Source organism: Barbatula barbatula, assembly GCF_947034865.1.
Source record: "Barbatula barbatula genome assembly, chromosome: 12".
In the NCBI taxonomy this organism is placed as follows: domain Eukaryota; kingdom Metazoa; phylum Chordata; class Actinopteri; order Cypriniformes; family Nemacheilidae; genus Barbatula; species Barbatula barbatula.
The window spans coordinates 3,679,573-3,697,850 of record NC_136775.1 but is presented as its reverse complement, the minus strand read 5'-3'; the positions used below and the strand labels follow the sequence as shown (position 1 = coordinate 3,697,850).

General features: G+C 37.6%; 1 protein-coding gene across 1 annotated transcript in view; it reads right to left on the bottom strand.

Annotated features, from left to right (window-relative positions):
• rims2a (regulating synaptic membrane exocytosis 2a) overlaps positions 1–18,278 on the bottom strand; it is a gene marked incomplete at its 5' end in the record, with an annotated part of 113,104 nt that overhangs the window by 25,471 nt on the left and 69,355 nt on the right. Inside the window, 7 exon segments of the mRNA XM_079469300.1 lie at positions 4,097–4,263; positions 5,229–5,336; positions 5,341–5,393; positions 13,531–13,640; positions 14,710–14,901; positions 17,278–17,343; positions 17,807–17,942. Coding sequence (XP_079325426.1) covers positions 4,097–4,263; positions 5,229–5,336; positions 5,341–5,393; positions 13,531–13,640; positions 14,710–14,901; positions 17,278–17,343; positions 17,807–17,942 — 832 coding nt within the window.

The window sequence follows — 18,278 nt, the reverse complement described above, 5'->3', positions numbered from 1 at the left end:
TTTGAGCTCTCAGATTTGCTTTTCTAAAGCACACAAGATGCTCTTGGAACATTCCAATGATATTCAATGTACATGTATATTTTTTGTGTCATTTTTAATTATAGAATTAAATTATATAGTTTCTAATGTAAGATAAAATGTTAAAATGAATAAAAAGGAAGAGCATTTTCATAATTTGTTTTGTATATTTAAAAGCAGATATCAGAAAATTCTGCTTAGAAATGAAATATCAAATTAAAGGTTCATTGTGTAATTGTTTAGACAGAAGGGCAATATAATATACATAACTATGTGTTCAGAGGTGTATAAAGACCTTACATAATGAAGCGTTATGTTTTTATTACCCTAGAATGAGCTATTTCTATCTACATACACCGCAGGTCCCCTAACACGGAATTCACCATGTTGTTTAAACAGTAGCCCAAACTGATCTACGGAGCGCGTTTCGTAAAACCTTTTCTCCTTCGGCAAAGAAGCGAAAACATGACGACATCTTAGTCCTGTGTCAGCCAACCCCCATAGTGCTTCGAAAGGGAGGGGTGAGCGGTGGACTGAGCTTTTGGTTGGAATTCGTAACATCAGTGCTAGATGCTGCTAAATTTCATACACCGGACCTTAAAATATCTGATAGCTAACAAAAATATATAAATATGTTTTTTTAAGAAACTCATTGAGTTACAATCTCTAACTTTAGCTTCTACAACAGAAAACCAAGTATCATTAAAACATCTTATGACTGTCTTTGTGTGCTATGAACACATGCTTTGGGGACCAAACAGAGACCTCGATGAGTCTATGTGCATTCATCAGCAATACTCAACAACCCCTTTATTCACTTTCTTTTTCCGTATGCTAGTTTCATATGTGTATCTCAGTCATAAGATTGCATAACTAACCCGTAGAAAACTGCCACAAAAACACGTCTTCCACATGTTACACAAGTCAACTCATGAGGCAAACCAATGCCCGCGGCCCATCCACCATCATTCACATCACTTCTTGTTTTTTAAAGAATATATTTGCTGCCTCAGCGCACCTCGGTAAACACGGATGGAGTGAAATAAGTGATTAAATATTGGTTCACCTGAAGAACGCATGACTGTAAAACGGCAAACTGTATTTGCTTCCTCAGCAAAAACTGATCATCAACTCACATTTATCTAACGCTAGCCATATAAAAACCAACAAGCGATACAAGTCTGTGTATTTTTCAGGTCACTTATTAACAAAGAAAAAACACAGCAGATCAGAGTCTAATGCACCACTTGTGAGAAGTGCAAGGTCAACACTGCGAGATGGACATCAACTCACCCAAAATATCACCCGACGGAGCGTTTGAGGATAACAGATGTATCTCACAGAGTGTCAAAAACATGTCCAGGTCATATTTCACCAAAGACAAAAAATACTTAATATATATATATCAGCAATTTTTTTCTTCTAATTTTTATTTATTCAGCATTTCGAGATGTGGCCATTCCAGTCCAGTGCCTGTGATACTGTCATAAAACAGTCAATAACATTTTGGTTATCACATTAAAGAAGTTTAGTTTTTTAACTTTTCCTAAATGCCTGTACAATATTTCTGTAACTGCATTGTTGTGTGAATATGTGAATATAAACTTGTTGGCTATGATGTATTACAGAGTATCTTTTCTCTGGTTTTCATTTTCTGCAAAGAAATGCAAATAGAAACAATATTTTTGTTTAAAATTAGGGAGAAATCAAGTGAACGAATGAAACAAAAACAACCATTTTATCTAAACACATACCTATAAATACTAATTTTAGAAAAACTGAAAATTGTCTTTGAAATGATTTTTTTCCGCATGTTTATAGGCCTACTGTATAAATTGTTTTGTATGAATTACTATAATTGGATGAAATTTACTGTAATGCTAAATATCTAAACTCATGTCATTTGATAAACTAAAATGTTATTATATTTTTTATAGCAGCAATTTAAAACTTTACTGGGTTAAAAAGTATTATTGTTATTGAACACGCACATAAAAACTATACATTTATAAAAAATATTTATAAATTGAACTGTTGGGTACTATTTCACCGTAAATATCAGTTATCGTCATTTGACTTCAACCCACAAAAAGCAAAGTATACAGAGGCAAAACTAAAGCATTGCAGCTTTAAATAAAACAATATAAATAAAATCTTTGTGTAAAAGTAATGCCATAAAACCTGGACATGTTTTTGTAATGTACGTTGAGTCATTGCTAACACAGTTCTGCATGAATCAAGTGTGAAGCTGAATGGAGGCCTTTACAGGAGTAAGAAGGAAAGTACAATGTTTTAGGAAACACCGGGATAAACTTTCACATTTCGTTTCAGTGTTAATTCACCACAAATAAAGCCCTCTGTGTTAATAGTGTTAGATTATAAAATCAAAACACACACGAACACAGCACAGTAAAAAGGACAAAACAATAACGGAATGATTCATAAGGAAGTGAAACAGGTCTGGATTCATTCATCTTGAGTTCAACACCATGGCCCGCCACCTACTGCATCCATCCATTCATGCGAGATTAAGTTTCTTACGTTAAGTTAACCACTGCCAACAAGATATTTTCATCACAACGTATAATACTGTGCAGTTATCGCTGTATAAAAACCTAGGAAGAGTTTGCATAATGCAGTATTAAACAATTTAATTCTACATATGCTGCCCATGAACTAGGTAAAGAACCATCACGCTTCTACATTCATTCAATAAAAAGTCTTGTAGTCATATACTAGCAGACTACAAGACAAGATGCAGCTGGCTGCCATGGCGACTGATTTACCTGAGGTCCATCTCTGAGACCGTCCTCTGGGCCACGCCCTCTTCAGGCTCCTCCTCCTCCTCAGAATCTTCCCTGTCTATACTATCCGTCCGTCTCCTCCCTTTACCCACCCTCCGCCCACCTCTCTTATCCTCCCTCCCTTCCTCTAACCTTCCCTCCTCGTGTAACTCCTCCCCCGCCCTGGAAAGGCTCCGCCCCTGCCCTGCCTTGCTGTGGACGTGGCCGGCAGAAGCAGAGAAGCAAGTAGCATGCAGAACAGAAACGAAGGGAAAACAGTCATCAAAACTATCTGAACGTCTTCTGAGATAAAGAGAACGTATAGAATGAAGTATGAAAGTATGACAAAATAATGCAAACGATAGAAAAAAGACAGACATTGTGCACATAGGACAGAACATTAACAAGTTTTGTCAAACTACAACAGCTCAGAAGTGTATGGATATGGGAATAAAACGGTAATATTTTTAAAACGTTAAGGGGTTTGGCTCTGAATTCACTTTAATGGAGTCAAAAATGAATTCACTCCAAATCCGAGTTTTTTTACTCTTAGGCCACGTCCACACTACAGATAAATACACTACTCATATTGTGTGTTTAATCCTATTTTCAACACACAGAGTTTAGTTATTCAGGATGGTGACAACTGCATTCTTAAACCAAATCAGACCAATAAATACTAGTGATAAATGTTATTTAACAGAAGTGAAAAAATTTAATTATGTTATGATTCGTTACTATTATCCAACAACTTAAAAGCATCCTGTATAATATTGTATTACTATATAATACAAAGAAAAACGTATCTCAGGCAAGTCATATCACTCTAAAAAAATAAATTCACTTTAATTCAAGCTATATTAACTTCTTTTAAGTGATTTTTTTAAGAATTTATTAAAAATCCAACAGTTAATTTCTCTAAAACGTACATATTATTTAAGTTGATTTAATATAAACGAAACATGTATTTATATCAAATCATAATTATATAAAACGTATATTTTTAGTGTACGCTTATTCTGGTGAATTCTAATAGAAATATTTGAGTTACCTAACTTATTATTATATACTATAATATTTAAAATTCTCAATTTAAAAGGTATATTTCATTGATTTCACAGCTTTAAAATCTCCTCAATTCTTCAAAGTTTTTAGTCTGTACATGCCTTACTCCACAATTACTCGCAAATCAATGCAGTTGTCGCCTCCAAAACTCTGCAGAGTGCAGGTGGCCTAACAGGACTCTTCAGAACCTCCAACATCCATCTCTGTTCAAAAAGACAACAGGCTCTCACCTGATCTTTCGGCTTCCCCGCGGCCGTTCTGATTGGACAGAGATGTAGCTCATGCTGCTGAATCGAGATGCGCTACTGGTTCTCGACACAGCGGACACGTCGCTAACATCACTGTCCGAAGATTTGGCCGAGAGGTTTTCTCCTCGCTGAGGGTCCCTGCCCGAACGCTGGAGAACAAAACAACATGCCTGTAAGACAACACTTAAAAAGACAGAAAGTAGCAGACCTAGCACAAGCCTTTGGTTCGAGGCACGCTTACATAGACCAATGTGAGCCACCGCTTACGTAACATTTGTTCTCATTTGGGCCATCACAGTGATAAACACACCGGCTTAACTGGATTTTAATAGACCCCTGCAGAATTGATGGCCAGGGCGATATGATGCCTCTCATTCAACACCCTAATAGGATATATAAGGAGGTTGATTTGACCATTTATGGGGTTGAGCTTCCCCTAACGGTCATCTGAGGATGAAAATAAAGGAGTTCACCGCATCCTGGCAAGTGTTCATAAATATTGCACGGTAAATCTTGAGCATAGAGGCTGAACTACAGATAATATAGAGTATACGTCATATATAAATATTATTTCTTTATTAATCCAATTCATTGAAGTACTCATCACATTTTGAAAATCAAATATATTAGGGCAGCAAAATTAAAACTGAAATCTTATATGAAATGAATTCACATCACCATTTAATATGATAGTTCGCCCAAATTCTGTTTGTGCTTAACTCGGCAACAGTTTTATAGCGCATTACGTACACTTAAAGCGATAGTTTTACACCAAAATTCTGTCATCATTTACTCTCCCTTTTGCAAATTCAAACCTGTGTGACTTTCTTTCTTCCGCAGGACACGAAAGAGGATATTTATGAAGAATGTTGGTAACCGAACTATGGCGGTACCCATCGACATGCATTGGTTTTGTGTCCATACAATAGAAGTGAATGGGTACCACCATTGTTTGGTTACCCACATTCTTCGATCTTCAAATCTTTTGTGTTCTGCAGAAGAAAGAAAGTCATACGGGTTTGAAATGACACGATGGTGAGTAAAGGACGACAGAATGTTCACTTGTGTGTAAATGCGCTACAAAACTGTTGCCGAGTTAAACACATTCACTTACCTTGGACTGATAATCCTGTTCCAGCCTGGAGTCTGAACCCGTTCCTTGTTTATATTTGTTCATCTTCAGCTTCATCTCCCGCGTTCGTTCCTCGACATCCAAAGCACCTGCAAAGCACAGTAGAGGACAATAAGACGCGTGGATACAGATCTGTTGACCTATTCACTAAATGAAGCGAGAGAACAATGTGAAATGTCTTCTGAAGAAGTCTTTCTGACCGAAAACTCAAGGGATAACTATGTGGCATTTGTACAGGAATGAAATACACAACAAGCACTTTTAACACTGTCTGAGCTTAAGACATCTGTCAGTTTAGAAATTGTTCACCAAATGTTTTAAGGAAGATACATTGGCATTAATAATCAACCCAAGGCACGAAATAATGCTGGAAATATGAATTCATATTTAAAATATTACAGAAAGGCTAAATTTAAGATATTCACAAATATACATACATTACATATTTTTCTGTGAATCTGTCTACAATGTACTTAGTTGCAAACTAACAAATATGCCAGAAATGCATATTTAGTGTTGTTTTAATGCACAAACGTAACTCATTGAATGTAAATGGTGTCATTCGATATAGTAGGTCAATTAAATAAATACACTACAATGTATCTGTACGCATAATGTTCAACATCCAGTCCAATCAAACCTTTGCTAGTAATGCAAATAAAAGCTACAAATGACATTTTCTAAAGTAAATGTCACAGACACGTGTCTTTTTTTGCACAAAAAACATTAAGACACTTCTGGTTGCGACACAATAATCTCCCGTTTTAATTGGTCTGTTCGAATCTATCACGCAATTTGCTCGTACAGCTAACAGCATCTGTCTTCGGCAAAGCAGGTGGCGTAAAATGTCAATAGCAATTTTCTCTTGCCAATAGCAATTGTGCTGTTAAGTAATTTACATGTTCTGCAAATTACCCGATGATTAGTGTTCCGAGAATCATTACATTCATTTAATTTAATAGCAGTGCTACAGTGAGTCATACATGAAGTGTGGTTTTATCTTATCAGTGCTACAAAATACTTTCAAAACGCTGTTCTTCATGGGTAACTTCCCTTTAAGTTTCCAGATTTTGTTTCAATCAGATGACATTTTCAATACTGAAATCACCATCTTTGTTCTTTATTATGTATTGTAGTATTTTACAATCTTTTTAGAATAATTTGTATGATGTTGATGATAAAATGAGCCTTATATAATGTTTACGATATGAGGGCTGCTTCATTATGAAAATCTGTATAATATTTTCAAATAAATCAAGTCAAGAGTGTAACAATAGAAATGCTGTAAAGTAAAACATCTATTTATTTTCTCCTTGGACGAATTGCTTATTTGGCAATAATTTAAAGGAATTGTTCACCTTCGGAATGAAAATTCTGTCATCGTTTACTATCATTGACCCTGTTGTCATTTTAAACCTGTGTGATTTCCTTTCTTCTGCGAAACACAAAAGATGATATTTTGAAAAATGTTGGTCCCCATTGACTTCTATTGCGTGGACACAAAACCAATGCAAGTCAATGAGTGCCAATGGTTTACCGTTACCAACGTTCTTCAAAATATCTTCTTTTGTGTTCAGGTTTAAATTGACAAGCGAGTGAGTAAATTTCATTTTGAAGGTGAACTATTCCTTTAAAAAAAAGTCTTTAAAACAAGTCCCACAATGCATTTAGAGTTAAATCGATAATTACACATTTTCAATATTTAGCATATTCTATCAAAAAAACATTTAATAACATAATAATCATTAAATATGAATGCTCAAACATGCTTCATGACATCATAAAAGACATGCACCTTTTCCTTTCTGACATTCAAAACTTTTTCTCGAAGTTGTAATGATGAATCACATAGCTGGTTGGTTGGTTCATGGCTTAAAATGTTACAATTATGATATGGAGACAAACGTTATATGTGCCTCTGTTTCTAAGCGTGTTTTCAAAACGAGGACAAGAGGAGGAGCTCACATCACACAGGATTATGACTGGCGCTGGTGAGGAGTTTGACCTCGGAGAGAAATGTAACACCTACAACCACCACATGAGATGAGAAAAAGCTTGTAATAAAGAGAGCAGAAAGGAAGAAGTGATGGAGAACAGCCAGTGTGTTTTTAGCTTTCAAGCAAAGTCCAGCATTTCCAGCGTGACACTTTAAAAGCTTAATATTTATTTCAGATGGATTTTAATGGGTCCAGACTGATTTTCACAAAGTCTATGAATAAATGTCAGGGTCATATTTCAAACCAAAACAAGAAGAAAAAGTTAGAAATTATGTTTTGAATAAAACCAATGAAAGGTACTGTTATAATCTAAACTATTTTTATTTTATTTGAAATCACGAGGAAACATGTTTGTATAAAGCCAATCCAAAAAAAATCTAAATAAAATATAATATAAAGGTAATTGAATACAATTAATTTAGGATGAGATATGACTGCGACATGTTCTTTGTGACATGAATTGCTTATGAAGACACCAAGCATACCCTGCTGGAAAAATAAGAATTCTGGATTAGATCTGGCTGAGCATTTTGATCAGGTTGGTTAGAGCTGGACCGGCAACAGACCAGATAGCATTTGGTTTCTTTCCCAGCAGGGTACACAGCCGTATTGGAGAAAAAAAGCCGGGTCCAAAGCCAAGAGGATTGGAGAAAAACAAAGTGGAAGAAAGGACAGACCTGAGTTTGTCCGATTGCGTGAGTCCGTGTCTTCTAGGAGGGAGGGGTTTGGGGTGGTGGGGTCACATCACAAACATGGACAAACACAGAGGAGAGGTTTGTGAGGTGAGGAGAGGAGGGAGAACCAGGAGCAACCGGGGCAAAAACACACGGGGAAGGAGCACAACACAACAACAACACGACACAAACACCAACATACACAAAATGAGGAAAAACCACAAACACAAGTTTCAAGTTGCATGACAGAGAGAAGAGATGAAAATGCTAACTTAATGTTCACTGTGAAGTCTACTTTAAATGCAACGGCTAAAAAGAGGAAAAAATAACCGGGAGAGTAGTAAGTCCAGGCCAAACCTGAAATACTTGAGAACTGTTAATAAAGCATGCACATGAAGATAAATAAAAAAGGAGCCGAAGAGAAGGATCTTCAAAACCCCTGCGGAGAAACATTTTTCGACAACATTCAGCATCTCTTGCATGTTATTTAGTGGTAACAGATGCATCTGTTCACTTTTTTTCTACATTCCCAGTTTAACATTCAGAGTGAAGCGCCGGTAACATTGGTTCAACTAACGGCATGAGTTTGGGGCAGGACAATCTGTTTCTTCAACCAACTCAATGAACGCTGACATTGTGACGGTCACTATGTTGGAATTCTACTAATGCCAGCAAAAATAAAAAGTCTCTCAATATTTTCGTTATTTCTTCAACGAAAGCATCTAAAACGTCACGTTCTGGAAACAGCGTGAATTAATCAAAGGTACGACGACCACAATAGAAAGTTAAACTTGGCCAAAAAAGCGATAAATAAAACCCATGTTTAGTCAGTTGGATGAACTGTAACGTTCACAGATATACACAGTTTTCAGTGCGTTGTGTGACGCACTAATTGGACTTCATCCTCCTCGGCAGATTTATTTTCTTTCTCTGCATCTTCACAGCAACAAATTCTGCTGATGCTTCCGTTTTTGTTTTGTTGCAGTTTTTCCTTGTTTTCTCAAAGTAACAATGAGCTGTGCTTTAAACAACCGCAGTATTAATCACACAACCGCCTCTGTGTTCATAATCTTTTGTACCCAAGCAGATTTCTAAAGCATTAGTCACCCAAAATCATGATGCCACTCCATAAAGATGACCGCATGATGGTACGGTCATTAGCTTGGCCTGATACGAACCCTATGCTCCCTCCAACACAAACACGATTGTCTCTTTAGAAAGATATTCTGAACTCCAAGGTGTCGGTGATCAAAATCGTCTCGCTCATCTCATTTGGGTTTGGCTCAGTAAGAGCCAGTCATTTCCATGAGAAACGAAGGATGCTGAAACGCAAAATTCACCACATACAGCTCTTTGTTTTCTGACAATAGATTTGATTTGATGAGAGGGTATAGATACTGTGGAAATCGTACTTGTTTTATCCTCTTCAATGAATTACAATTGTGATTGCCAAACGACACAAATAGGAGCACGTCTGCGTGGAATATGTTGAAAAGTAATGAACGTTTAGACTAATGCATACAGTTGCAAACACACAGCATCTTTTGAACGAAACGGAAGAAATGTGCAGTTCTTCCACCAAAATATACCTAACAAAAACCGCATTTATGAACTGTGTTTCAGTATAAAATACAGGAACAAGAGCTAGAACACTATCTAGAAGAATAACATGTGCACTTCCAATAGTTCTACTGTGGATGTCAAATTAAACACAACATCAAACACTCTGTAATAAACCATTTACCCTGAAAACCAACATGTTCCTAGATTTATAAAAAGTACACTACAAAGTAAACTTCAAAAGTTGACTACAAAAGCATTCAGGCCATCTGTAAAACATACTGTGGTCAGTTTGGGGGCTCAGACTGATCCAGACTAGAGGGCTTCAGTAAAGCCGAAGGTCAAACGCATTACGATGAAGAGAGGACAGAGCAGACAGTCATGGTCAGAGAGGTCAGAGGTCACTGGGATGGACCTTCACAAACCTGTCTGTGCCGGGATGTGCATCCCCTCCAGATGGCCATTAGTCAAGTGACCAGAACTGATCAATGAGCTCTGCTGGTCCTCCCATGTCACCTCTTAACACGCAGGTCAGCATCACAGAGACACAGGCAGTGTTAACACACAACTAAAACAATTAACGTCTCAGAGGAACTGTAGAAATTCTCTCTACGTACGCACGTACAGCATCTCCAAAACATAGCGGGACACTTCAGTCACACGGAAAAATATCAACTCAAATGGCATTTACAACTTACTTACATTTGATAAAAATGAATGTAGGTTTTAAAAGATAAAATAACATATGTGCTATAAATCTGGACAATGTAATTCACTTAATGATCGCTGGCTACAAGGAAGATGGCCTGGTCATTCATATTATTAGTTTAAATAAATGCAGCTTTCTAAAGAATACAGATGTCTTAGAAATGATAGAATTCAATTTTTTTACCGATCAACATTATTTGATATATATTAATTGAAAACTTCTTGCTTGAGGTGCATACTGGATTATTTTTGCTTTATGCAATTCGTTTTGCCATTTTGCCATCAAATGCAATGTATGTATTCATTTTTAAGTGTGGCTTAAGTGTACATGTCTTTGGGCCGTCTTTGGACAAATCCCAAAACATTCAGCACTATGGCAGTAAACAGCTCCTCTCACCATGTAATTGTGCGCCATCTGCTGGTGAGAAGCTCTAACCGGCACTGTCTGTAGTACAGACTCATTTACTGTCAATATTCATACTAGAACTAAAAAATGAGTAGAAAATGTATCTGCAAAAACTCAATCCAGGTCACTTTCATTCAACACAATCTCTGAATTATTCACAGCAAATTACACACCTAGAGAAATAGCAACCCATCACACGAGAGAGAGAGAGAGAGAGAGAGAGAGAGAGAGAGAGAGAGACAAAACGAGAGCAGGAGAGAAGAGACGAGCGAGAGACTGACCTAGAAACAAGTTACAGAGAAAGAGACTCATCCATGCAGAACACAATGAACACAGACCAGCATCAATCCTTGACAGAGACGTTTTCAAGAAAAGATTTAAGATAAAGGATAGTTTAATGATGCAGATATGGCTGGCCGATACGTCTGAAATCTATTTTCAGATGCAGTTGCTGCTGCAAACAGGTAAAAGGTAAATATGGTCAATATTGTTAAAATCATTTATATGTTTGTGATATTGCCATCAAATACAGTAAATGCTAAATGTTGCCCTGCTTTTCTGAAAAGAAACGTCAGGAAAGGTGATAAAGAGGCCAAAAACTACACTGCAAACACACATCTGGAGACACTTGCCTTTCCTCCCGTTGACCGTCGGGCCATTATGCCTCAACTCAAAATCTTTAAACACAACAGCAGAAACAGTCGTATAAACACTAAACACAATAAAGATTCAAACTGAAGTTCCTGTATGCAGATTTTGGCTTATGTAGAGTAAATAGCAGTTGTTGAGAAATGATGCATGCTGGGAAGGTGGCAGACGTACAAACTTCCAACAGAGCAGATCTTGTGGCAAATACACCGGAGGGGACAGATGGCCGTGGAGGAAATGTGACCAGCTGGAAACTCCAGCCTTTGTGCGACTGTGTCAGTCTCAACTACCACCAATTGTAATATTTCAATGCACAAATTATCAAGTCTGTATTTGTGATATGAAGCTCTAATCCGATGCGAAAACAAGACCGTGTGCTCATGCAACCTATAGATGTGCGACCTAGAACACTGACCTAGAACCCTACAGTGTCAAGCAGATCTCTATAATCTGGGGCACGGACAATGTCAATAATGTCTAAAACTGTGCTTTGATTTGCCAACATCCTAAACTGTGCAAGACAAAAGTCTTGGATGATCTATATGGACAGAAATGCAATCTAATATACATAACTATGTGTTCAGAGGTGTATACATCATGAAGCATTATGTTTATATTATCTTATAATGAGCTATTTCTATTTACATACTATGGTGGCCTCTAGGTGTCAAAGCGGCGCAATGAAAGAAAATACATGCAAATAGAAAAAACACTGCAAATTCAGAAAGCATCGCCATTAGTTTGTCGACACATGCCCTACAAACACTCACAACACAAACAAACACAGAAACATCCTACATACACCGCAGGACCCCTTATATGGAATTCGCCATATTTTTCCAACATTAGCCCTAAATGGACAAACTAGCCCGTCTCATAAATACGTGATCTCCTTCAGCAAAGTAGCGAAAACGTGACGACATCATAGTTCTGTGTCAGCCACCATATTGCTTCGAAAGGGAGGGGTGGAATCTAGCAACCTCACCGCTAGATGCCGCTAAAATCTCAACCTTTAACCTTTAACTCAAAACTACGTAAACAAAACAGAACAACATCACAACTAAAGAAAAGATGCACACTATACCATAAATACACTGTACATAAAGGAACAAAAATAAACATAGATTTCATCACAACATCGTCATGATTAGAACGAAATAGACCAAAAATATCTAATGTGATTTATATTGTAGCTATGAGTCACATTCATATATAAACATAAAGTTTTGCAATGGACCTGGTCTCAAAAGCTCTCAAGGGTTCATTTATCACAAGTCTCATGCTTTGAGAAGCGGGTCACTTTAAGATCTAGCGCTTTAAAAACAACATTTTAGAAAGCACAACCCTTTGGAATTCTCATCGATCTGTATACGTCAACTGGAATGCATTCTACTTTACATTTCCTCAACTTTCGGTCACACTTTTGCAAACCTTTGCATATTTCTTGCATCATAATGCATCGCCCCCGCTGAAATCAATGCGTTCTCTGATGCAGTTCAAAGCTCAAGACCATTGCAGAAAGGTTTCATTTAATCAGAACAATATTTTCTGACTGATTAAACCGTCACAGTCACGTTACACACCTGAACCAGCCTTCGGTTCTTCATCTCGGCCTTCTGAGAGAGGAGTGAGAGAGGGAACCGAATTGAGATGTGAAACAGTCGCACATGCACGACTAAACCACACACATCTGTAACGTAAACATGTGTTGTAACCGCTCAGATACAACGACAGACGTCACGTCAGGACCACGGATGTCATGGGAAATGAACAATACAAGGTTTTTATAAAAAAAAATTGTTAAAGCCTATAAAGACAGTTTTTAAAGTGGATTGACCTCCCTATGTGAAATAAAAAAATCCCAGTTATTGTAGCTACTCAATCTAATCTGATTTTCTTTCTGGTTTTGCATTTTTCAGAAAAAACGAATTTTGTTTGTTCTGTACTGTAGTTTTTATGGAACTGTGTAGTCAATACAAACACTGTAGGTCATTCATGCAGCTCATCTTTCTATGTTTGCACTTATAATGCCCTTTTGGCATGTCTTTCTTTTAAATAATAACCAATTCGATTGCATATTTCTTGTTCTCAAAACCGGCTGCGACCAGGATTTATTATCCCTATGAACCTATACGGCCCACCGTCTCTACTGTGTGGAAGATCAAAGACCCCCACATTGATTCCTTCTCACAGTCAGACACTTTACAATCTCACTCCAAAACACGTCTCAGCATGAGCATGAGACAACTGGAGGTCAAACGGAGAGGAGCAGAGAAGCAAAGTAAACGTACTTCTTTCCAGCGTTCCTTTGGGAGGCAGTTGTGGTAGCTGTCGTCCTCTCCTGCTGTTTACAGGTGTGTCAGTGGGGCTGGTCTGAGCCGATCCACCGCGAGGATGTGCCCTGACACACAGGAAACCAAAAACAACATTACAACTAATGTATGGACCTTTATCCCAAAACCCATTACCCAGAATGCTCAGCTCTCAGTTATGGCACAAGAACAAAGAAACCGCCATCAAAAACAAAAGCTGTAAGATACAATAAAAGGAGAAAGCAAACATAAAGCCATTTTCAAGTTGCCATAGGAAACATTGATAAAAGTAAAATGGATGTTATTCTATAAAATTCTCCTTAATACAATTCATATAACAAGAAATGTACATTACATGGTTATCCATAAGCATAAGTCGTAAATAAAAACAAACACAAATAAACTGATGCAAAGAATGTGTGGGACATGCTTGCGACATAACATGGATCTTCCAAAGGGACACTGCAAAGTAGTGTTTCCCCTGCGATCACCAAACAAAACATAATAAAAATATATAAATATCTGAAAACAACAGAGGAAAAAATGTGAATATTTCACACTATTATAATAAGTTGCAACTGGTGTGTTGTGTTTCAAAGCAAAAAAATTAAAGAAATTAACAGTTTGTATCTTCTACATGAATCCCAGAGGAAACGTCTATTGCTCATAGTTTTCTCTTTCATAACTCCGGAGACATTGTTGAGAAGATTTGTCCCAGACTTTAGTCATAAAACGTCTAAACATATAGAAATAGACAAACCCCAAATTAAACTTAAAAAAACATCTGGGACATTTTCACCGCAGCATTGGGTTAAAGGGGTGGGGTTAATCCCAACAGCCCAACATTGTTTTGGCTATAAGTGTGTAGCACTAAAAAATGATCATCGATAGATTAGTAATGAATTTACAGAAGTTTGCTCACGGTCTCTGAGAAACAATTGAGACCTTAAACAGATCTTGTGTGATATTTCTCTCCCGTGGGATAACATGGAGTAGATATTACAGCACAGCTGTAGAGAAATCAAACCCAAAATCAAAGAAACTGAGCGGGTGGGTTGGATGGATGGATGAGAGGATGATCTTTGTTACATGTAGTAGGAGGTTGTTTTAGTTAGTCGGGGCTGTTTTGGGGTGATGGTATGCTTTGATCTGGGTCACCTCGATAAGGCAGGGGAAGGTGGTGCGGAGTGTCCTGACGGCAGTGAGGGCATTGAAGACCTCAAGTGAGGGACGTCGGGCGGCCGCTCCGTGGAGCGAGAGCGACTGTACATGGGACGCTCTAGTGCGGACCGCTGGTCTGCAGAACGGGATCTGTGATGATAGTCGTGTCTGTCTGACGTTCCGTAATTCCTGGAGAAATGCGATGAGGGAAACAGATTGATGTTCAGTGTGGGTGAGGTAGCTGGGCTTATGAGGGCATTATGGTCACAGAGAGAGACTCCAACCGGCATCTGGTAGTAACTTTGGCACTTGGGAACAAATTATGAAAAACCAACGTGCACCAGTATCATATTAGATATATGAAATTCAATCGTGTATTATAAAAATAACATGGAGCAAAACAGTTTGTTTCCAGAAATAAAGACCCCCTCATCTTCCCCTTTTTAACTTATAAATCTTAGAAAATACATAAAAATTATAAATCTTTTAAGAGAGAAGATTGTTATGTTATTGTATTCACGTCAAGTTTCAATTAACCATTTTTCAAACGTGTATGGAGAAAATGCACAAAGTGAGCTGTTGAGCTCTATAAAAAATATCATCACAATTCAAACTGAGACATTTGAACAGTATAACAGTACACAAGACAACAACAGAAAGGCACATGTAGTGTTATGTACAGTATGCGAAATGCCTGGCCAGTTGTCCAGCAAGGATGTGATTCTCTGTTAATGTAGAAAACTAACACGATAAAGGTGTAATGTGTAATTTTTTGGAGGATCTATTGACAGAAATGCAATATAATATACATAACCATGTCTTAAGAGGTGTATAAACACCTTACATAATGAACCTTTGAAAGAGCTTTTTCTATCTACGTACACCACGGGTCCCCTTACATGGAATTCACCATGTTGTTTCTACAGTAGCCCTAAACGGACAAACTGCTCTACGGAACGCATTTCGTAAATACGTGATCACCTTCGGCTAAGAAGTGAGAACATCTTAGGTGAGCCGCTGGTTGTAATTCCCAACCTCACCGCTAAACTTCATACACTGGACCTTTACCAAATCATTTACTTACTACTACTTTTTCTTTGCTAATCATCCACTGCTGCCAATCATACAATAAAAGGAAAATAAGACCAAATTAAGAATTGTATTCAATATTGTGCATGTTACAAATATTTATAAAACGGTCAGTTCTGGTCCTTGATCATGATTGGCTGAGCCGAGTTCAAAGCCGTTATATAAAACCCCGATTTATAACGGCTGTCCGCATTACATAGCCGAAATATCATTTTATTTACTTTATTTGATGAAACCTTGATACGCATATGGAATAACCATTTTATAAAAGCGATAAGCCTCTTTGCGTCGTGCCACAACGCCCTAAACTGTTATCAAATACACTGTAACCCACTGCTTCTTGGGGCTTAATGCTTAAAATATGATCAATCCAATATAATATAATACACCAGATAGCACTGTATCCTTTTCTTGCAGGACTGAAATATTTGATATTACAACCCTTTAATTCCTGGTCGAATCCTCATATCATAATTTTCAAAGGTCACTAAAATCAAGACCAACTACACCTCAGTAACTTTAATAACAAAGAAAAAAAAGCAATTTTTCTAAACAAGTCTGACGAGATTAAACCTCGAAATCACTTTATATGTGAAATTATTTTAAATAGAGACTTTATCAATTTATCAAATCAGATGCTGGACAACTTTTCACACAAAAACACAGTTAAAAATATTACACACACTTATATCACTGTGCAGCAAACTATGATCACATTGATACGCTTTCAGAAGTGAAGTACTGTATTTACGCTTTCTCTTCAACACACTTTGTCATCATAAAAACAACTTTGCAAACCATACATCTTTTAGAAAATTGATTCTTTGTGATGATATAATGAAGAGGAAATGACCGTGAGGCTTTAGGAACAAGTCAAATGTATACAGTAGCTCACCGTTCTCAAAAAGACAGAAGCTTGGTGTATATATTTTCCATCTTTCTTGAGAAATATATACATTCGCTAGGATGTGTACAATGAGACAGAGGAATGGGGAAATATACATACACTTTTGACAAAACTAAACAGCATTAACAGTGTTTTTTACTGTTCAACGGTCATTGCACCAAGTCATGTGCACCCTTTCATTTTGTTCCACATTAAAAGTTATTTTAAAAAAACTAAAAGTGCCATTTAATCTGTTTAAAACGCCGTACAGACTTGATGTAAAAAAAAACATGATATGATGTTTCAATGATGCAGTGCATCTTTTATATTTCTTCTCATGTCTAAAGTCCAACAGCACTGTTTAATCGACCCGCAAAACATTACTTGTGCACACAATATTTTTTTACCAGTGCACAAGTTAGTGTATGTGTGAACCAGTTTCCATCATTATGTTAACACAAGGCCGAGCTTATTCAGGTTTGTCAATGTCAAGGAGCCTCGGTGATGTCCAGAGGAACCCTGATGTGTTAGTGGTGATTTCTAACAGGAAGGTTAATGGGACGGACGGACGGTGGTAAGAATGGTTCTACCTGAGCTCCTCCAGCTGACTGTCATGAGGCTGACTGTGTCGGGTTCGAGGTAAGGTGAGAAAATGACTGCAGGCAGATGGAGCGAATACGCATGGATTTTCCAAAAGGAAGAGAGATGGAGAGATTTAAAGAGAGAGAGAGGATTGCGATTTCATTGGAGTTGATTGTAGATGTATGAACCTGAAGCCTTCACGTGGACGAAATGTGGTAAATGACACCGACATGCTCACGTCTTTACAGTAACTGTGTCAAGATCATAAAAACACGTTCGATAACACGCCATTAAAAAGGGTCATATCATGCAATCCTTGAAGAAGTTTTGAACAATTGCGTAATGCTTGTCCCACACATAATATGAGCCTTAAAATGTATTTATTTCATATTATACATAACCCTTCATAATATGCAGATAAATATTATTTATAGCATATCATAAAACGCAGAATCCCGAAACAGTTTTGCTTTTTGTATGTTGTGCTGTTGAATGTTATGTTCGATTCAAGCATAAAGAGAATGAGACCATTCTGACCTCTGAGAAGGGGGCACGCTGGGTGACCGTGATCGCGCCCGATTGAAGTCTGCTGATCGTGAGCAATGATTGGACGATAAGACCTGCTCGGGCACAGATAGGGTGGAGCTCTGAAGGTCCCGGCCATTTCTATAGTCTGTAAAAGAGGACAGTACGAAATTGACAATGAAAGTTATTGCATTAATCGTGTGACTGTAGAATGTAAAATACACGTGACATTTCGTTTTTTGTCTCAAACCCGTGTGAAAGTGACCTCAGAGTGCACGGACTACATCAGCATCAGTAGATCATTCTGCGATAAATGAGCGCCTGCTAAACACACAAGGCCGGAAAACAACTACAGCGGCACAGAGTGAATGAAGAGAAAGCGGCAATCTATAATCCTCTGAATGTTAATCATCTGCTCCCGGTGGAAAACACTGTATCAGCACTTTACAATCGACACGGAGCCAAAATCAATGAAAGAGAGAGG